Source organism: Desmodus rotundus, chromosome 12 (genome assembly GCF_022682495.2).
Source record: "Desmodus rotundus isolate HL8 chromosome 12, HLdesRot8A.1, whole genome shotgun sequence".
NCBI lineage: Eukaryota > Metazoa > Chordata > Mammalia > Chiroptera > Phyllostomidae > Desmodus > Desmodus rotundus.
In genome coordinates this window covers 42,472,061-42,493,857 of record NC_071398.1, presented here as the reverse complement: position 1 = coordinate 42,493,857, position 21,797 = coordinate 42,472,061, and the positions used below count along the sequence as shown (strand labels likewise).

The following is a 21,797-nucleotide window of genomic DNA, read 5'->3' as shown; positions in this document are numbered from 1 at the left end:
CCTACTGGGGGCCTGGCCTGCAACACAGGCATGTGCCCTGGCTGGGAATTGAACTGGAGGCCCTTTGGTTCACAGTCTGGCACTCAATCCACTGAGCCACATCATTCAGGGCTGGTTCACTTTAAAGTTCTTTTCTTTTATTACTTTCAATGTATTTAAGCGTTGAAGGCTATCATTCCCCCTCCAAGTGTGGCTTTGGCCACATCCTACAGATGTCTATACTAGTGTTTTCACTGCCATTTGATTCTGGTTGATTTTACAATTTTTTTTGTTTTCAATTTTGTTTAAAACTTATTTTATTTTTTAATATTTTAGTTTTTATTGTACTTTTTCCATTACTATTTATCCCCCTATACCCTCTTCCACTACACCCCCCCCCCTTGGACATGTTGCATTTTAATGGCCTCTGTAATCTAAATATTATTTAAATTTAAGGAATTGTTTTCAAGTGTGTAGAAATTTGGGGGGAGGGAAGGCTAGAGCTTTTGAACGGATATCTCCTTTTATTTCATTGCTATTAAAATAATATATTGACCTATGATGTAAGCTTTGCATTTGAAGAAAGGGCTCTGAGGCTAATAAAATGGTTTGGAGAAGTCTAGTCTACCCTAAGTCCATACCCTGGACAAACTGAGGGTCTAGTGACTCCATGACAGATGTGACATTCCGACCCAGATTTCATAGCTCAGTCTGGCGGTCCTTTACCACTCACCATTGCTCCTCAACATAGCCATCCTCAGAAAGGCTGTCCTGAAAGTTTCCAGGAAATCTCTGTACCAGGCTTTTCTTACCCAAACCTCTCCTTCTCCCCCAAGCCTGGAGTCTGCCATCACCACTGCTGGCCAACACCAAGAGTCTCTTTCTAGTGGGGCATCTTGGCTTGGTGGAGCCTGCAGCTCAGACTCTGCTCGTGAGAGGAGTTAGAAGGCGCACTCTCCCTGGCTCCCACTCCCCTGATCTCTCCCCTCATCCAGCTCCTGCCTCCTTTGCATTCATTTATTCACAGGGCCCTGTCCTGTGCATAAGCAGCTTTGCTTCAGGGCCTGGGAGATGGAGTGAAGTACAGTATAGGGGAGGGCCACGTCCTACAGAGCCAAGCTCTGTTTGGTATCCCGGGGACGGGCGGCGTGTGACCTACGGGGAGGCAGGACCCTCAGATATAACCTGGGGAGACGGGGGGAAGGGCCCGAGTTCCTGACCTTAAGCAGTGGGGGCTCCAGCCCTGTGATTTGGGCACCCTTCTGCATGCAGGCACCCAGACTGAGAATAATCTTGGGTGGGGAAGGAAGCAAGCAGGCTGCCAGGAAACAGCAGGGCTGGCCATGGTGGAAGGAAACGCTGACACACTTGTGTTAACCAGGACGTTTATGGCCTCCCGGGGTCCCCCCAGCTCAGGGAAGGAGTAGGGCCCTGCTGGCTCTAACTCTATTGTGGCAGCAGGAGGACAGAAGACCAAAGCCACGGCGATCCTCCGCTCACGGGCAGGGTGTGGGGAGGATGGCACGACGAGCTCTTCTCTCTGGAGGCGTTGGATCCACGCCGTTACTCCAGGGCTGCGGTGGAGGATGGGGCAGAGGTGTGGAGGAGGCCGTCAGGGAGGTAGAGGGGCAGCCCCCAGTGCCCCCAGCCCTCCTGCTCCCCTGTCCACCCCCAGCCTCCCAGCGGCCCCACCCGCCCCACGCTCAGCCTGGGCCAGGTTCAGGTTCAGGAAGGTGGCGTTGGTCCTCGTGCGAGGGAGAGAGGCGGACTGTGAGAAGAGAGACAGGTGAATGGGGGGTCCAGGGCTTTGTCGGGGGTGGCCTGCGGTCACCGGACAGCATTCTCCCCCCGCACTGACCCGGAAAACCAGGGCTTGGTGAGTGAATGGCTGAAAGAGGGGGTCTAGAAGTGTCTGCCGATGATTGGATGCCTGATCGGGGAAGCTTCAGGTCTGAGGGAGGGAGACACTGTCCCTGACTCAGGGACATGGCTTCTGAGAATGCCCGGTCTGATGGGGGGAGGCCAGGCCCCAGCCTGGGATGATCTAGTCCGCAGTGTCTGAGAGCTCCTGCCCTAATGGGTGAAACCTGGCCCTGCCTCTGGGACATGGCCTCTCAGACCCTTGGAGGCTCTGGAGATGCTCAATCTGTTGGGGACACACGGTCCCTGACTCTGGGAGCTCCCAGTCTGATGGAGGAGACACAGTCCCTGGCTCTGAGCTCCCAGTCTGATGGAGGAGACACAGTCCCTGGCTCTGGGAGCTCCCAGTCTGATGGAGGAGACATGGTCCCTGGCTCTGGGAGCTCCCAGTCTGATGGAGGAGACAGTCCCTGACTCTGGGAGCTCCCAGTCTGATGGAGGAGACAGTCCCTGACTCTGGGAGCTCCCAGTCTGATGGAGGAGACACAGTCCCTGACTCTGGGAGCTCCCAGTCTGATGGAGGAGACACAGTCCCTGACTCTGGGAGCTCCCAGTCTGATGGAGGAGACAGTCCCTGACTCTGGGAGCTCCCAGTCTGATGGAGGAGACATGGTCCCTGGCTCTGGGAGCTCCCAGTCTGATGGAGGAGACACGGTCCCTGGCTCTGGGAGCTCCCAGTCTGATGGAGGAGACACGGTCCCTGGCTCTGGGAGCTCCCAGTCTGATGGAGGAGACACGGTCCCTGGCTCTGGGAGCTCCCAGTCTGATGGAGGAGACACGGTCCCTGACTCTGGGAGCTCCCAGTCTGATGGAGGAGACAGTCCCTGACTCTGGGAGCTCCCAGTCTGATGGAGGAGACATGGTCCCTGGCTCTGGGAGCTCCCAGTCTGATGGAGGAGACACGGTCCCTGGCTCTGGGAGCTCCCAGTCTGATGGAGGAGATATGGTCCCTGGCTCTGGGAGCTCCCAGTCGGTTGGGGAGACACGGTCCCCAACACACTGGGAGCTCCCAGTCTGATTGGGAGTCACAGTCCCCAACACCTGGGAGCTCCCAGTCTGATGGAGAAGCACAGTTCCCACCACCCAGACACCTCCATGATAAGGAGATAGGTTATTCCTATTTCCGTCTGAGAGGTAAGTTCCACCCTGGGCTGGTAGCAGTTTTGTTCTCACTCTCACTGTAATGCAAAGGATGAGACACGGTCCCCATTGTCTAGGATGCCAGGCGGAAGAGGGCGGCACGATCCACCCGGACTCTATACCTCTAGTCTGATGGGGGGTAAATCCCCATCAGTGGCCCATTTCCCCAGTAGGCAGTAGAAGCAGTATGCTCTGTGTTTTAGGACCCACTCGTCTGTGGGATGAAGGATGCCCTACCCTCAGGCTATGTCCCCCTTTTAAAACTTTCAGCTTGGTGTGCCTCTTGTGTGAGAGAGAAGACATGGAAGCCCCTTTAGGAGCCCACAGTCTGATAAAAGAGGCCTGTCTGCCCCTGGTCTGGGTCATCGGCTTGACAGAAGAGGCAGAAGAGCTCATCTGGGGACCCCTACGTCAGACGGAGGGGACAAGGTCCCTTTCTCGCAGTCTAGTGGGGAGGTATACCCGTCCTTGATGTGTCCCCCAGCCTTATGGAGGAGTCAGAGGCCCCTTTCGGGAGCCCCCGTCTGAAAAGCGGCGCCCTCTGACCCTCCCGCTCACTCACGGGCCACCTGCAGCTCCAGTTCCAACGTCTCGGTCTTGCCCTGCAGGGTGACCGTCTTGAGTGTGTAGCGGCCGGCGTCCGTGAGGTTCAGCTTCTGCACCAGCAGCGAGCAGTTGGCGAAGCCCACCTCCCGGCCTGTGTGCGCGGGGCCTGCGATCCAGTTCCCTGACGGCAGCTGGCTGAGCAGCCGGTTGGGCTCGGAGGCAGGCCCACGGTACCAGGCATAGACTAGCAGGTCCTTGGGGTAGCCCTGCACGGTCAGCGTCACATCCTGGCCCTCCGTGGGCTTGCTGGGCACCGGCACGATGGACATGGCGACCACGGCCGCTGGGGAGAGAGCGATGGGGCGCAGGGTCAGCTGGACCTGCGCTGGGCATAGTGTCCCCTTCCCACCCCCAGCTGGCTGGCGCTCCCACACGCAGGGTTCTGGGAAGGAGACAGAGGAAGGAGGGGACTTGTGTGGCAGTGCTGGAGGTGTCCCTACAATGCCTGCCAGGGGGCATGTCTCCCCCGTTAGGCTAAAAATTTCCAGACTTTGGGGGAATCTCTCTCCCATGAAACTGAAGGACCCTAGAGAATAGGGTCATGTCTCCTCCATCAGATTGAAAATTCTCCAAATATAGGGGCCATGTCTCCCCTATCTGATTGGAAATTCTAGAATATGGGGGACCGTGTCTCCCCCATTTTTAAATTTTTATTAAAAAAAAAACTAACCGGGAATTGAACCCGTGACCTTTCGGTTATGGGACGATGCTCCAACCAACTGAGCCGCACCAGCCAGGACACTGTGTCTCCCACGTTAGACTGGAAATTCTTAGAACATGGGGACCGTGTTTCCCCCATCAGATAGTTGGGACTTGTATACCCCAGCTTGTGTCTCTTCTGTCCAACCAAGAGACCTCGGGATGTGGGGGCTACAGTTTCCCACCAGGTCGAAAGGTCCCAGAGGGTGGGAGGCAGGTCTCCTCCATCAGACAGGATGTCCCAGACTGTGGGTTAGGTCTTTCTAGTCAGTCTGGGAAGCCCAGAGACTGGATTGGGGTGAGCCACTAGAAATTCCTAGAAAGTGGGAGGCCTCTACTCCCCCATCAGATTGGGAGTACCCCAAAAGGGGGAACTGTGTCTCCCCCATCAGACTAGGAATTCTAAAAAGTAATAAATAAAAACGGCCATGTCTCCTCCATCAGAATAGGAAGTCTCCCCACGGGTGCCGTGTGTCCCCTCTGTCTGGTGAGAAGCTCAGTGATTGAGGGTGTCATGTCCCCAACGTCACTGCTGGAAAGCCCACTGCCTCTTCTCCCTGACTGGCAGCTCCTCGCAGGAGACCAGCCTCCCTGCTCCAGGACCGTCTCTCTAAGGGCAGAGACTCTGTCTCCTCCATCAGATCAGCTGCTCCCCCAGGTGGGGGGAGGGTGGTGTCTCCCTTTTCCTCTGTCTCTTTCCTGGCACCTGCCACGGGGTTGCTGGCTGTTCAGGAGGCCATTTGGGGCACTGTGCCCACTCCCTGCATGTACCTGCGTACCTGGGACCCCCCCAACCCCGCCACAGGCAGGGCTTGGGGAGAACACCTGAGGTCATCTGGCCCACCCCCCTGTCTCCTGCCAAGACCAGCTGCCAGGGCCCAGGTGGGGTGGGGCAGGAGGTGCACTTACCTTTGGGGATGTCATTTCTGCTTTGGGTGAAAGAGGATCCACCCTTTGGATGAGACCCAGCCTGTTAGTAGGAGGGAGGGGCGGGAGGGAGGGGAGGACTGTTCCCTCTGTCCCCAGGGAATGGTGGCCACTTGGGAAGGAACCAAGGCAGAATGAATCAGACCCCCGAATTCAATGCCATCATCCCCAGGGGGTGAGAAAATGTCCCCAAGGATCCTGATGGCTCTGAACACGCCAGCTGTGTCTGCACCACCCCCAGCCCCCAGGGCGTTTGAGGACAGGGCCGGGAAAATGCGTCCCCAGCTGTGTTTTTCCATTTGCCAACAATTGGCTCTGATTTTCTGCGTGTATGCGCGCAAGTGTGCCATCATCTGGGCCAGATAATGGGGCGGTCTAGTTGGCCACCCAGAACCTCAGCTGCCTGTGTGGCAGCGAGTGCGCCAAGCCCCTCGGCAGCTGGTGACTGAATTTAGAACGGGCGTGCCCTCATGAGGAGACAGCTGAATGTTTTCCCACTCTCGCCACTGTGAAATGTGGGGCATCTGACCCATTTCTCACTTTGCCATCCTTCAAGGAAGAGAGTCAGATTTGCCTTTTGTTTTCCAGGAGCCCGGGAGGGACTGTCTCCATCGTCCCCTGCAGGAGGGGGGCGCCACCTGACATGCCCCTCTGCTGCTTGGCCAACAAACAGGCTGAGACTCCCTTCCCAGTCATGTTGCCTGGCAAGCGGTGGCCTGTGGGTGGCGCCGCCAAACCCTCACAGTCCCACGGGGCCTCCGTGGGGAGGGGTTGGTGGGCGGGCCAGGGCGACTCACCAGAGAGCTTGACCACCACCGAGGCGGAGCCGGAGAGCAGGGTCTTGGTGTTCTTAACGATACACGTGTAGGTGCCCTCCTGGGCGGCCGTCATGCTGCTGATGTTGAGGTGGTCGCGGTCGTTCTTTAGGGTCCGCCCGTTCAAGGCCCACACGTACTCGGGCTCCGGGCAGGACCGGGACACGCACCACAGGGTGAGGGACGTGTTGAAGTCGACTCTGATGGTGCAGCCCGTGCGGGGGATGGAATCCTGCACGATGGCCACACGTTCCGGGCCAACTGTGGGGGCAGCAGTGAGAGAAGAACGGGGCGGTAGGGGGAGAGGGGAGGAGAGGTGGGCACCCCGGCTCTCTTTCCACCAGGTGGGCCCCTGGAAGGATCTGGGCCTGGTGGAGGGAGAGGAACTCTGGCCTGTTTGAAGCCCGCATGGATCTCTAACTCGCTTTAGGGTCTCCAGACCCACTTTCCTTCTGGGGGGGTCCCAGTTTCTCTTCTGTAAAAAGAGGGTGTTGAGCTAGACTAAATGTCGAGATATTTTTTTGGAATCGATGGCTCCATTAAAAGAGTAAGTCAGTGTAAATGATTGGTTTCTGATAAGCCAGTCTAAGAGTCTAGAATTCTAAGGCTCGGAGGGTGATGTTGTCAGGTTCTAAGATTCTAAGTTTCTAGAACTCTATGCCTCTAAGATGCTAGGCGAGGGGGGCTCTAAGGTTTTAGACTCAGATTCTGAGATTCTAACAATCTCTGCTTCTAGAATCACTAGGCTCCTCAGAGTCTAGAATCCCGTGCTTCTCAAATCCAGAATTCTTTGGTTGTAGGGTTCTAGGCTCTAAGGTTTCCTACATCGCCGGCCCTCAAGTACCTCACAGGTACTTTATTTTCCCCGGATTCCACGCCGTGAATCGGCCGCCCCTGGCAACGACTTCGTGCTTTGCTGCTGTTTTTACTGCCCTTCCCTCCTCCCTCTCCCAAACCAATCACTCCGCTGTCCCTTCCCTGCAAATACTGCTTCCAAGGGGACGATCATTCAATTTCAAAAGTGTCGCTTGTCTTTAGGAGGTGGGTCAAGTTCGTTTGAAGAGGGTTCCCTGGTTCCTAACCCCAGCATGCCTACTGACCCAGGGTTTGCCCTTGGGCGCCCTCTCTTGGCCTCAGTTTCCCCACCTATGAGGCTGGGGCACTGGGTGTCTCTGGTGGGGCTGGGAGGACTCACAGTACACGGTCAGGTTGATGGGCTCGCTGCGGCTGACACTGACCGGGTTCCAGACCTCACACTGGTAGGATCCGGCCTCCTCCCTGCGGATGCCGTGCCGGGTCAGCACCTGGCCGTCGGAGGACAGGCCGAGGCGGAGGGCAATGGGCAGGGCCTCGCCATTGAAGAACCATCGGACCTCGGCAGGGCTGGGGCTGCTGCAGAGCAGGCGCAGGGTGTCTCGGCGCTCCACCAGCTCTGTGTTGTTGGCCATGACCACAGGCTGGGCCAGGATCTCTGTGGGGCAAGAGACAGAGGGGGAGGGCGCCGGGCACTGCCTGCTCCCAGGGCCTCCCCCTCTCCAGGCAAGGGGCATGGCTGGATCCTGGTGGTGCCCCTGTGACCCCAGCCAGAGTGGCAAAGAATGGGATAAAAGGCAGGTCTAATCCTGGAGGCCGTCCTGAAGGAGGTGAACATTTTAATGTTATCTTAGATTTTTTTTATGGCTTTATTATTTTTTAGGTGTTTTTGTTTGTTTGTTTGTTTTTAATTTAAGAGGGGTTGGGAAGGAGGTGGGAAGGCCCAGCTGGGGAAGAAGAGGTCTGGGTGGTGTCTCACCATAGACCCGCAAGTGTCCGGAGCCCACCTCCGTCTGAAGCTGCCTGTTGAGAGTCTGCACGATGTAGGTGCCCGAGTGCCCAGGCAGAGCACCCTGGATGTCCAGGCTGCCGTCGGGGCGCACAGCCTCCCGCCCCGTGTGGGCTGGGCCGGGGGTCTCATCGCCTGTGCTTACGATGTAGCTGGCCACCAGGTAAGCCAGATTGATGGAGGGCCCCGCGTACCAGTTGTAGGCAAGCTCCTCCCCCGAAAGCCCTCGGACAACCAGTGTGACGTTGTCCCCTTCCGCCGGCTGGTCAGGCTCGGGGGTGATAGTGATCTCGGCCCCTGTGCTCAGGAACACGGCTAAGAAAAAGGAGCCGGAGGGGTCGCATGAGTCCCGTTTGCTCGGGGTCCCTGCCCGGGGTCTCCAGCTGCCCGGAGACGCGGGCGGCTGACGTATGTGTTTTGGGCGCATCGCAAGTGCTCCATAAACGTTAGCCTGACGCAGGCTCTATGCCCCGGGGAGGCTGTGCGTGCTCTGAGGGCTGAGTTTGACGGGCTTTGCCAAGGATCTAGCCTAAGGCTTTGCCAAGCGCAGAGCCCACATGCAGCCCGTAGGGCCTTGGAATTCCGTGGGATCCAGAAGGTTTTCTGGCTGTGAGTCACCAAACTGAGTCTTCCAAGACCAGGCTGGCTCCTGCAGCCCTGTGGCCCCGGCTCCGGACCAGTGCTCTTCCTGCGCTTCCCCATCATTAACATACTCCACCTCTTTTCTTCTGAACCAGACAGGTGAGCTCCAAACCAGAAGAGCTGGTCAGGGCTGCTCGGGTCTGAGTTACGTGGGTTCCCCGGAATGAGCGGCGTGGCCGTGCTCATGTAAGAAGTACTCCCACCCTGGCCTGGTTTCTGGTACTTTCCAGGCTAGCAGGGGCGAGGAGGGAGGACCCTAGGGCTATCGCTTGTCCCTGCCACGTTCTGGCTGTGTGACCTCGGGCAGTGGCTTGACCTCTCTGAGCCTCAAGTTTCTCGACTTGAGAAGTGGGGGTCACGAGTGGGCCTCCTTCACAGGGTGGGCGTTAACACAGGAAAGCATGGAGAACAGCTCCAGGGGCATAGCAAGCACTGGTAATGCTGCTTCCGATGACCTTCCAGTGACCCTGTGAGCTAGGCCCATTTCACAGACCAGGAAACTGAGGCTGAGAAGGGGCAGGTAACTGCCCAAAGCCACATCCTCGGGGTTAGAACTCACCCTCCTTAAACTTCCAGACCTCAGTAAGGGTTTGCCCCATGAATGAAGGCGCAACAGAGGCTGCCTCGCCCCAGTTCATGCTCCGGTCTTACAAATCTCCACAATCTACCCTGCCATCCTCTCTGGGTGGCTGACCCTGCTCAGCTCACACTGGTGCCTCTTGGAGCCCGTGGGAGGCAGAGCTGCCCTCCCTACCCAGCATGCTAGACAGCTGCTCACACCTTCCCTCTCCCGGCTGGCTGGGATCCCCTACCTCCCTGACGCCATCAGGGGCTGGGGTTCTGGGGGGCAGCATTCTCACTCACCGCTGAGGAGGAGCCAGCTGCACCCGGTCAACGCCATCTTTCGCCCCAAACCTGGGTCTTGGAGATGGTGGTGTTGGCGTCCCGATGCTCTGAGGCCTGTCCTGGTTGGGGCTTGGCTCCGTCTGGCGCCGGACCTGGGAGGGTTCGGTGATTTGGAGCCGGGGGAGATCACCTGAATTTGGAGGGATCGATTCACCAAGGATCTGGGGCCCCGTTTGGGTACCAGGATAGGCGTGGCAGGCACGGGCCAGGGGCCACGACCTGGCCGGCCTCCTGGGGCACTGCCTAACCTTTTTTGTGCCGAGGGCCTGGGTTTGGTACCAGGAGGCGAACCAGGTTGCCAGGGAAAGGGGGGGTAGTGGGGGAAGGTTTTAGGGCAGTTTTTACCCACGGCCCAGGCCCTGGCTTCTCTCTGTCGAGCTCAGGGGTCACTGAGGAGTAGAACTCAGCAACAGTGGCTGCTGTTTTTCCAGCCTCCCTGCCTGTGGGCAACCTTCAGCTCTCATCTCAGTGGGTATCCTGTGAGGGGGGCTGTTAGAACCCTCATTCATTTATAGGTGGGGAAACTGAGTCATCAGGCAGGGGCTCTGACTTGCCTAAATTCTGGAAGGGAGAGGCATTTGAACTCTGCTCTGTTTCCCGATCCCTGCAGAGGGGCCCGAGGCTGCGCATTGCCTTTGGGGCTATGCTTCTTGGTCTCCCCACGGGACCGAGAAATGATGGTGCAGATGCTGTGGCAAGCGGGCAGCAAGATGCTGCATGTTAGGAATTTAGCCAGCGCCTGGAGGAGTTGGGCCCCAACTGTGAGGTCTGGTGGGTGTGACTGTTATTAAAAGTGTGGGCCTGGACCGAATGCCACTGTCTTCTACCTCCATGACTCTGGGCAGGCGACAGAGCCCACCGGGCCTCAGCTTCCTCATCTGGAAAATGGGAACGAGGTCCGTGTCCCTCTCTTGGGGCTGCGGTGAGAATTAAACGAGAACACGTGCGTGCAGTTCTTACAGCAATGCCCGGCCCAGAGGAAACGCCCAGCAAATCGTGCGTTCGTTCATTCATTCATTCATTCATTCATTCAGCAAATGTTATGTGAGCGCCTGCCAGGCCGTGTCCTGGCTGCTGGCGGATACAGTCCCCGCCTTTGCGGGCTGACATTTAGGGGGTAAATGAAAAATGTGAAATCTCTCCCATGTCGAATGGAGATACGTGTCGTCTAGAAAAATAAAGGAAAGGGTTGGGGAGGGGTTGCAATTTTTAAATTGGGGGCAAGGGAGGGGACCAGGGAGGGTGTCTCTGGGAAGGCGATGTTGGGCAGAGGTCACACGGGGGCTGGTGGGACCTGTGGTGGGAACAGCGTTTCTGACAGATGTGTTGTTATCGATGTCCCGATGGCATCTGGGTCCTGGTCCCTCCGAGGCCCCGGCAGCCTGCTCCTGGGCAGGGAGCCATACCTGTGGCTCACCTGTCCCGGTTTGTTCCTCCAGAGCCACGTCCTGAATTGCCCTGGCTGGGTGGGGCTCCGGTAAGGGGAGTGAGAGGCAGGGGTGACCTGGCACCTCCTGCTCCCCTACCCCGCCGGTGACCTCACCTCACCCTTCTGGGTGCGGGCTGGCCCCTCCCCTGAGCCCCGGGACTGCATCCCAGTGTCCTTCCGGATGCCTCCCCCATGTGCCTGGGCACTTCTCGCTCACCTCGTCCCAAGCTGACCTTGCTATCTTCCCCAGATCTGCTCCTCCCCCCGTCCTCTTATCAGGGATTGGCGCCACCGTCTACCTACCGTCAGTGGGACACAAAGACCAAGGCCTCGTCCCTGACGCCTCTTTGCACCCCTCACTTCCACCCCCACACACAACACACGCACTTTATGGGGCCTCCCTCCTAAATATTTCTTCCATGAACGCCTTTCTCTCCCTCCCTGTGGCCCCTGCCCTGATCCAGGTACGTCCTGCATCTTGTCTGGCTTCCCCTCCAACTCCTCCGTGGTCTCTGCCCACCGCCCTCCCACCATGGTGCAGAGTATGCCATGCATGGCTCCCTCGCGTCCTCAGGAGAAAGCCCAGCTCCTTGTCCTGACCCATGTGTCCCGGCTTTATGAGACATTTCTCCCTTCTGGAACTTTCTGCTCCAGTTATTCTGTCTCACTTGTGCTCCCTTCACTCTGCACGTCCCCTGCTTCATTGCCTTCCCAACAATTCCTCCTCCTCCTCCAGGAAGCCCTCCTGGATTCTCAGGCTGGGTTAAATGTGCCGTGGGGTCCCCATTCCTAACCTGGCCCCCCTGGGTCCTCACTGTCTGGGTGATGGGTCTGTCTCCCCGACTGGACTGTGTGAGTCCTGGAAGGGCAGGACCTCAGGGCTGCTGTGGTCACCACTGTGTCCTCAGCACTGCCCAGCCCAGGGTGGGGCACAGAGCAGGGGCTCAGGGAGTATTTGTGGAACTGAACACCAGGTGTGGATGACACAGAAACAGGAGCCCTAGGGAGGCCGGGTTTCTGGTGCTTTGGCTGAGGGGCAGGACGAGCACGCGGCTTGTGGAGGCTTAGGGAGGGATGCGGCTCCTGTCCAGACTCCGGCATGGCTTCACACCGGCCCTCCTCTGCTGTCTGTCCCCACCGCCCTCCTCCCTCTTCCTTCTCTGGTGCTCCTAGACATGAGCCCAGATCCTGGGTCTCATAGACAGCTGCAGTTTCTTGAGCACCTACTATGTGCCAGGCCCAGAGCTGAGGCTAAAGTAGACCTGGCAACCATGGGCAGGGTCCTTTGTTTCTCTGTGAAGTGGGTGGTAGGTGATCATGACCCTGACCTTCCTGGGAGTCCTTTGGGGGGTGGGGGAGAGCAGGTGCATGGAGCGCGTGTGTGTGGACACCATGGTCCATTTACCATTCACCAAACATTCACTGAGGACCTACCCCATGCCGGGCACTCTGCTAGGTGTTGGGTTACAGCCCAGAACAGCACAGACGGATTGCAGAGCTGGAGAGGGTGGGGTGGCTTGTGCAGGGCAGCGAGGAGATATTGCAGGAGAGACTTTGTCGAGCAAACTCAGAAAGAGCCTGGAGCCCCGGCCGGGTGGTTCAGTGGGTTGGAGTGTCGTCCCGTACACCACAAAAAAGTTTGTGGGTTCAATTCCTGGTCAGAGCACATGCCTAGGTTGCAAGCTTGATCCCCAATGGGGAGCAAACAGGAGGCAACCGATTGATGTTTCTCTCTTACATCCATGTTTCTCTCTCTCTCTAAATCAATAAACTTATCCTCAGGTGAGGATTTAAAAAAAAAAAAAGAGCCTGGAGACTTTGCTAGAAATAAATGACGGAGATTTATTCAAGGGTCTTGGCGTTTACAGGCTGGAAACACGGCTAGGCCAACCCCCAGAAGTGCTCGGAAGAAGAAAGAAAAGTGAAAAGCTCTTATAGCAAATAAAAGTACATTCTGGAGAATGACCAGTCCTGCATTCTTAGTCCGAGGGTTGGTCCAGGCTGATTATCAGGCAGACTCAGGTAGCCTGCCTGGAAGAGGGGTGCCAGGACGTCTGGTCACGTTGTTCCGGTGGCCTGGATAATGGGTGTCAGGTGGCCTGGATATGTGAGTCCTGCCAGGGACAATGTGAGGGCTGCCTGGAGGTCCGGCTGTATACCCAGGCACTCGTGCAGAACTGGAGAGTCCAAAAAAGTTCAAATTCCCCGGCTAGTGAGGACAAGAACGGGGTGGCTCCTCCTGCCCGCAACCTTCCTAGTGCTCACAATTTCAGCAGCTTGGTTAAAATAACTCTGCTTTATGTATTCGCTAGCCTCCCTTTTTGCTGAGACTCAAGAAAGGACCCCTGCTGATTGTGGGGAAAGAGCATTCCTGGCCGAGGGAACAGCAAGGGCAAGGGCCGCGAGGCAGGGCTGTTTGGGTACGTGAGAGACCAGTGAGGCTGGAGCCTTGTGCAGACAAGGAAACTGAGGCGCAGGGCCATAAGCAGTGGATAAGTCTTTTCTCCCCACAACCAACTGGAGACAAGGTTCTCTGACCTTGTCCTGTCAGCTCCCCGCCCCCACTCCCGGCCCTCTTATCGCTCCAGCCACCTCATTCGTTCTTGAGGGAGCCAGAGGCTGCCTGGGCCTCCTCATTCAGTCCACTTGCCCAGGCCCTGCCCGTCAGACTTAATCAATATTTGTCAGATAGAAACGGTGGCCTGTGCCCCATGGCAGGACCCTTGTCCTAAGTGTCCCTGTGCTGAGACCTTGAAACGGAGGGGTTGGCTAGCAGCTTTCTCACCTCTCCTTCCTCCTTCCCTTATCTCACCAGGGTGAGGCTGAGGGTGCTGCAATATTTACTCAGGGACCTGACCTTCGGGTGTGGCTTCCTTTGCCGGCTTGGCAAGGTCTGGGCTTGGTGCTGTGGAGGCTGTTCTTGAGGGGGGGTGGAAGACCCCAGGTCCCCCGAATTGCTCGGCCTGGGATGTGCACCCAGGCTGCTGTGCAAGAGGGGACGGCGAGTTGCAGAAGCGAGCCTCAGACCTTTGCACAGGCTATTCCCTTCGCGTGGGTATCTATCCCTTCCCCCCTTCTCCCCCTCTCACCTCATTCACCTGGGTTTTTCCAAGTCATTTAATCATTTAACAAATATTTATTGAGCACCGACTATCTGCAGGCTGTGTCAAGGCTACAGGCAACATCCCTTCCCTTGTGGGGCTCACTCCTATTGGAGGGAGGTGGACAGTAATCAAACACCTGCTACAGCGTATCACGCCGGGGAGAGAGAGCGCCATAAAAAACAAATAGGGCAAGAAGATAGGGAGAGACAGGGGTCACCCTTTTAAGGAGGGAGGTCAGGGAGGGTCTTTATGAGGAGGTGACCTGTAGGAGGTGAACACCTGGGGGAAGAGTGATTGTGGCATAAGGCACAGCCAGTGCAAAGGCCCTCCCTGCCTGAGGCAGGAAGGTCTTTGGTGAGTGTGGCAGCAAGCAGGCTGGTGTGGCTGGAGCGGAGTGTTGGAGGGGACGGTGGGAGGAGGAGGTGACACCCCGCCCCTCCCATATTATTTGAAAGCAAATTTAAGCCATTATGTTATTTTATTCATAGATACTTCAGCTTATATCCCTGAAAGATAAGGACTCATCGAAAAAAAAAAAAAGCCCACACTCACAGCGTCATTATTTCACCTAAAAGTGGAAAAGAAAATGAACAGTGAATGATGCCTTAGCATCTTCAATACCCAGTGAGTGTTCAATCTTCCAGTTGTCTCACAAATATCATAGCTCATTATCAGCTTCATCGGGCGCAATTCCCATCCCAGAAAATTCACCTTGGGCAGCCATCACCTAAATCTGGTTTTATTTTTATGTTTTTATCATTACCTGAGGACATTTTTTCATTGCTTTTAGAGAGGAAGGGAGAGAGAGAAACATCCGTGAAGGAGGGAGGGAGGGAGGAGAGAGAGAGAGAGAGAGAGAGAGAGAGAGAGAGAGAGAGAGATTGGTTGCTTCCCATATGCGCCTGGACCGGGGATCAAACCCACAGCCTGTCAGCTACAGGACGGGGCTCCAACCAACTGAGCCGCACAGGCCAGGGCCCGAATCTACTTTGAGAACACTTTTATCACCCTGGAAAATTTCATCGTGCCAAGATTTCAGATGGTTCAATATATCGACGTGTTTGCTTCAGCATTGGACTGCTTTCCTCAAACTGAATCTGCCGTGGAACCCCTAGACTGGCCCTCCCCCCAGGAACAGGAAGGAGCCCGCGTCCCGCGCAGTCTTGGGTCTACCTGCCCTAGCTGACCCAGCGACTCTCAGGGGCAATGCCCTTTGCTCACGAAGAGGCTGAATTAGGGAGGGAAGGGTTTTCCCCATGAATCATAATCACTCTCTGTCGCAGCCCAGCCCACTTCCTTCCCCACGCGGCCACTTCCTCATGGGCAAAGTAAGGAGCCGCAGCCCTGAGAATCTGGTGGTGCCCGCGGACTCAGCAGGAGAGGGCGGCGGTGGCAGACAGCGACCTCTGCTGGGCAGAGCCAGGGCTGCTGGAAGCTCTTAGTTCCCGCTGAGGATCGGGGTCTCTTCCTAACGTAGCCCTGTGCCCGAAATTCCACCCTCAGCGATAGCTCCTCGGGGTGAAGCCTCGCGCTCTGCCCCAGGCCCTCTCGTAAAGGGCAGAGCCCTCTGCTTGGACGCACAGACCCCCGCGTGCTCTGCGGGCGTGGGTTACATCTCGGTCTTTCTTTCTCTCAGACAGGGAACAGCAGAGGGTAGAGCTTGGGTGTTAGAAAGGCTTCGGTTCCATTCCCAGTTTGTCCCCGTACGCCCTGACTCAGTTTCCTCATCTGTGAAACAGGGATAATACAGTTTTCCCCTCACCAAACTGCTGCAAGGATAAAATAAGTGAGTACATGGAAAGCGATTAGCACAGTGCATGGTGTACACAGTAAGTGCTCAGTAGGTGTTTATTGTTCACTACCATTCCATTGGGTCCCAGATCACCTCCCCCCACTAGCCTGCACACTGCCTGAGAGTGGGAGATGTTCTGGTTTTATCTTCATGTCTCTAGTGCCCGATTGGGTTCATTCAATGGAGTGCGGGATATAGTAGTTGCTCAATAAATGTTCGCCAGTGAGTGAATGGAGACTGCTAGGTACAGGAAGAGAGAATCTAGATAATGAGAATCCACACACATTCACTTAGTCCACATGCATCTCTCAAGCCCCTCCCCTGTGCCTTCCCCGTGCTGGGTGGTGTGGGGACCCATTGATGACAGAGACAGGCCCTGCCCTCCCAGGGCTCACAGTCCAGCAGGGCGACAAACCTGTCTTCAGATGGAATAAGCAGGGCTGAGGTGGACGAACTCAGGGGAGACCTGACCCAGCTTGGGGGCTAGGGAGGGCTTCCTGGAGGAAGAGGTGTCTAAGCTGAAATCTAGAAGATGAATGGAGGTGGGGCGGTTGGAGTGGAGGGGTGTGTCTGTGCACTTGCTCCAGCAAAGGGAACGGAATGCCCAAGGACCGGGAAGAAGGTCGGTTTGCTGGACCACAGACCACAGGGTGGGGGCGAGGGGCAGGGGGTGCTGAGAGGTGAGGCGGAGGGGCCCCTAGGAGCCCGACCACACAGGGACTTGAAGGCTGTGGTGAGAAGTCTGGCCTTTGAGGGCACTGGGGAGCCATGGATGGTTCTGATCAGCAAAGGGCAGTGTTGAGTCTGGGCTTTAGAAAGATCCCTTGGACTGCCTTGTGGTGGGAGGGTGGCAGGGGGCAGGTGGAGGCTGAGGAGTTTTCCCTGATCTCCATAGCACCGACCTATGGAGACCAGGGAACACACAGTTGAGGCACTTTAGGTGGCAGTGTCTGCCCCAGTGGCAGCGAGGGAGGGAGGTGCCCGAGTTTTAGGCCTGTGCAGCTGGGTGGACTCTGCGTGCCCAGAAGGGCAGAGGAAGGGGCAGAGGCTGGGGGCAGGCGCCTGGGGAACGGCCTCACGCAGAAAGGGTTCCTGTCAGTGGGTCTGCCACGGTCCTCTGCTGCCCCCTTCTGGCTCTACATTGACTCCGGTCTCCCCAGCAAGTCTGGCAACAAGGACGGACCCAATAAACCCAAACCCTAACCAGGGATAACAGATGACGTTCCCAGGGTGCCAGGTTGCAGGGCACGCCACGTTTGCGGTCCCCTATCCCACCCACCTCTCAGATCCAGGTCTCCAGCTGCCCTCCCCTGCCAACACATGGCCTTGAACTCCAGGCGGGTGCCCCAAACCCTGCCCTCTTCTTTCTTTTATAAAAAAATTGTTTCGTTGGGATAAAATTCCCATACTGTAGAATTCCCCCATGTTGAGTGCACAGCTCAATGTTTTCAGTATATTCATAGGGTTGTAAAACCATCGCCACAATCAATTTTAGAACTTGTCCATCCCACCCCAGAAGAAGCCCTGTACTCACTAGCAGTCACTCCCCATTCCTCCCTCGTGGCCCCTGGAAACACCGATCTGCTTTCTGCCTCCATGGATTTGCTATTCTGGGCATTTCAGTGGTCTTTCGTGTCTGGCTTCCTTCACCTAACAGCGTTCCCTGTTGTAGCATGGTCTGCATTTCACTCCTTTGTTGAGGCTGAATAATATTTCGTGGTCTAGACCACATTTTGTGTATCCTTCCATCTGCTGATGGACATTTGGGCTGTTTCCACCCGCTGGTTATTATGAATAATGCTGCCGTGAGCATTTGTGTACAAGTTTTCATGTGGACGTGTGTCTCAGTTTCTTGAAAGCCTGGTCCTTTGGCAGTGTGAACCCCACCACCGCCCCCCTGCCATCCTGTTGCACGAACCAGACGCAGGAGGGTTCCCTCACTCCGGTACCTCCGCTTTCTTAGCGCCTGCTTCATTCATAATGTCGGCTCCATGAGACATCACACGGGATGCTCTGTTGTCAGCTCACCAGGGGCAGGGAGAGCTGTGCGGTTTTTGTTTGTTTGTTTGTTTGTTTGTTTGTTTGCAGCTGCCTCCTCAGAGCCTGAAACAGCTGCACACAGCAGGTGATCAATAAATATTTGTTGAATTGGTGGACGAACACATTCTTGACTCGCCCCCTCCCTAATTGCCCATATCTGACCCAGGGCCAAGTGCTATCGACGTTTCATCCTAAATCTCTTCTGGCTCTGTGCACTCCTGGCCCCAGCCACGGCTTCCTGCCGGCCCAGCACCTGCTGAGTGAATGAGTCACTGAGTGAATACAGGCGGGAGGGCAGGCCTGCCTGGAAATCGCTCTCAGGAGTGTGGGCTCTGGTGTGAGTCCCAGTGGTATATTGATAGGGCTGGCCGTATGTATTTTGGTTCTCCGTATTCTGGGTACAGGGTAGGATTGCAGCTGCCCAGCTCTCTTGGCAGGAGTGTATCATGTGACTGTCTTTGCCCAATGAAATGCAAGTGGGAGTGTCACTTCCGGCAGAAGTCTTTCAAAGCCAGGGCGTGATTGGCCGTGGTCCCTCCCTTTTTGCTGCACAGTGACCAGCTCTGTCAGCCTGGTTCATGAATGAGTAGGAGGAATCAGAGCTCTCCAGCCGCTGGTCACACCCGTCTGCCTGAGATGAACACATAGCACGGGCAAGAAAGAAATCGGTGATGTTTTAAGCCATGGAGATTTTGGGGTTGTTCCTGCAGCAAAACCAGCTCGCTTGGCATGTGACCTTGGGGTAGTCACTTCACGGCTCTGAGCCTCCATTTCTCCATCTACCAAATGGGAATATCATAGTCCCAGCCTCCCAAGGGGTACTGAGAATTCAAGAAATTCAGCCCTGGCTGGTGTGGCTCAGTGGATTGAATGCCGGCCTGTGAACCAAAGGGTTGCTAGTTTGATTCCCAGTCAGGGCACATGCCTGGGTTGCGGGCTAGGTCCTTAGTAAGGGGCACTGGAGAGGCAACCACACATTAATGTTTCTCTCCCTCTTTCTCCCTCCCTTTCCCTTTCTCTAAAAGTAAATAAATAAAATCTTAAAGAAAAATAAAAGAAATTCAGCCCTGTAAAGGCACAGAGGCCAGGCTTTTCAGGCTATTGCTGCTGCTGCTGCTTCTTCTTCTTCTTCTTCTTCTTATTCTTATTATTATTATTATATTTAATTCTGGTTTTATTGTAATGAAGGAGAAAGACCCCTTTGGCACCCCATTTCCTGGAGCTGTGGTAGGAGGAGCTGGCATTAGTCAGCTCCAGCAGCCATAACAAAACACCACAGACTTGGTGTTGAAACAACAGATATCTATTTTCTCACAGATCTCGGGGCTGGAAGTACTTGATCAAGGTGTCAGCAGGGGGTGCTTTCCCCTTAGGCCACTCTGCTGGGCTTGGCTGCCGCCTCATTGTGTCCTCCCTTGACCTTCTCTCACGTGGTGCATCTCTGGTGTCTCTTCCTCTTATAAGGACACCAGGCCTATTGGATTAGGGCCTAACCCTATGACCTCACTTAACTTTTGTGTCACATTTGATACATTTTAATGAACACATTACAGATACAACTGAAGGCTCCCCTGCGTGCACCTCAACCCCATTTTCCTCTGACTGCCCAGAGGTAAAACAAGCCAGATGTTGGTGTTTATCATTCTCACACATGTTTTTTTCCAAAGGGCTTCTTGTGTCCACATTTTTAAATTAAATATTTTATTTATTTATTTTAGAAACATCGATCGGTTGCCTCTTGCACGCCCAAAACTGAGGACCTGGCCTGCAACCCAGGCACGTGCCCTGACTGGGAATCAAACCGGCAACCCTTTGGTTCTCAGGCCTGCGCTCAATCCACTGAGCCACACCAGCCTGGGCTAATAGAGGAATCTTAACCTAAAGAATAGGTATCCTATTCTAACAGAAGTTATTATAGTTGCATACCATTTATGTGACTCTGGTATAAGCATGAATATTAAATTTCATTGCAGAACACAGCGAGGTGTACCAGGCTTCCAATGTTTGGGTGTATCTCATACATTTTACAGTTGAGTATACCCTCATAGATGTAAGCACAGTATATAGGTCAATGAATTCCCTGTGCTAGAATTTAGCCAAAACAACTGAGAATATTCCAACATTAAATATAAAGCAGAAATGATGACTTTTAACCAACAGGAAGCCCGGGCCTGTTGCTTCTCGTATTTTTCCAAGTTGATTCTATAAAACCATTTCTGGTGAGAAACGTCAGCTTCCATCTTTAATTGGAAGAACCACCTACACTTTCCTGCATAAAAGAAAAACATTGTCATCATCTGTCGCACATCCAGGAACAGTAGCACCCGCGAGTTTTGGGGCTGGGAAAGGAGATTCTAGGAAGAAACTCAGATCCAGTTTCGGCCTCCTGAAACTCTCTCTGGCTTCAGAGGAATCCGGTTTCTATCTAGGAATGAAGTTGCACCACAGGACCTATCAACTACCCGGCATCACGTCTTTACGGTCTTGTCAACCTGGAGCCGCCACTACTGGTAATATCCAAGTCCAAGTCCACTTGATTTCTTAAAATTTTAAAATATATCTTATTTATTTATTTTTAGCAAGAGGGGAAGGGAAGGAGAAAGAGAGGGAGGGAAACATCAATGTGTGGTTGCCTCTTGCGAGCCCCCAAAGGGGGACCTGGCCCTCAACCCAGGCATGTGCCCTGACCAGGAATCGAACCAGTGACCTTTCCGTTTGCAGGATGACATCCGACTCACTGAGCCACACCAGCCAGGGCCAAGCCCACTTGATTTGTAGGGTGTCTGCAATAGCTATTATGGCGGCTTTCACAGTGCCACTTCCCTGCTGGCACACAAGGTGCTGAAGACCCTGGTCTTTCTTCTTCAGTGGATTCCATCTCTAACCAGCCGACCAACTGGAGACAGAGCTCATTTAACTCTAATGACCTCTTTAAAGGTTTTTACCTCCAAATACAGTGTTATTGGGGGTTAGGGCTTCAATAAGAATTTAGAGGCACACAATTCAGCCTGTAACAACAGGTAAGAAGTTAGCAGGCAGTCAGACTCTGAGAGCTTACTCTTGGAATACTGTTATTTTGGAGGTGGGGGTTGTATTAAGATTTACAAGGAGCTGGGTGTAACAGAACCCCTAAGTAACAAAGGCTTACACAGTGGAGGAGTCTCTCAGGTAACTATGTAACCTGGTGTGGCGGCTCTGTGTTCTGGCCCAGGCTTCCCTCTAACTTGGTTCTGCGCTGCCCTCGTCCCAGGTGGGGCAAGGGTGATCCCAGGTGGCTCCCACCACCACAGCCTGTCTCCAGCCTAAGTCACTAGAGGAGAAGTGGAATCCTTTCCCATTAAGGATAGCCTCTTTGAGGATTTGTATATCACTTTTGCTCACATCCCATTGGCCTGGAATTCATCACATGGACACACCTAGCTGCAAGGGAATCTGGGAAATGTAGTTTTCATGCTCAGCAGCCATATGCTTAGTTAAAAACCCTACCATTGAAGAGAGGAGAGAACAGATATTGGGGTCTGACAAGCAGTTGTTGGCATGGGAAGCAGGGACATGGATTCTCATCTGGGGTTGAGTTGAACAGAGTGCCCCCATACGCTGCACCCTAGCAGCCAATTCTGGGGCCGAGCCTTGCCCATGTGACTGACCTCGCTGACCTTCGCAGCGAGCGGGAGGCCAGCGACCCAGGCATTGGCATTGGGAGTCCTGAGAAGTCTGGGGATGGAAGTCCCTCACAGGGAGCATTTGCATGCTGGGCCACAGGAGGTGCAACTTCCCTTTCTGTGAATCCTTCCTCATCCTCTCTACTAGTTTCCTGTTGCTGCTATTACAAATCATCACAAATGTAATGGCTTAAAACCAGAGGAATTTATCCTTTTACACTTCTGGAGTTCCAGAGTCTGAAATGGGCCTCACTGGGCCAAAAACAGGGTATCAGCAGGGCCGTGTTGCTTTCTGGGGATTCTAGGGACGGTGT

The 21,797-nt window shown here is 55.0% G+C and overlaps 1 protein-coding gene across 1 annotated transcript; it reads right to left on the bottom strand.

The window, feature by feature from the left end:
- Positions 1 to 1,302: 1,302 nt before the first annotated feature.
- CEACAM16 (CEA cell adhesion molecule 16, tectorial membrane component) lies at positions 1,303 to 9,548 on the bottom strand. The gene is made up of 6 exons (XM_024569540.3): positions 9,415 to 9,548; positions 7,879 to 8,223; positions 7,282 to 7,557; positions 6,069 to 6,347; positions 3,602 to 3,928; positions 1,303 to 1,553 (listed from the first exon to the last, which is right to left on the bottom strand). The coding sequence occupies exons 1-6, from the start codon at positions 9,449 to 9,451 to the stop codon at positions 1,543 to 1,545; spliced, it is 1,275 nt and encodes a 424-aa protein (XP_024425308.2). The 5' UTR covers positions 9,452 to 9,548; the 3' UTR covers positions 1,303 to 1,542.
- Between the last annotated feature and the right edge of the window lie 12,249 nt (positions 9,549 to 21,797).

Coding starts and splice junctions, on each gene's coding strand:
- CEACAM16 (XM_024569540.3), bottom strand. CDS start 9,451: ATGGCGTTGACCGGGTGCAGCTGGCTCCTCCTCAGCG. Junction 8,224..9,414: donor CAGCTGGCTCCTCCTCAGCG/GTGAGTGAGAAT, acceptor CCTTTTTCTTAG/CCGTGTTCCTGAGCACAGGG. Junction 6,348..7,281: donor CATCAACCTGACCGTGTACT/GTGAGTCCTCCC, acceptor CTGCCCCCACAG/TTGGCCCGGAACGTGTGGCC.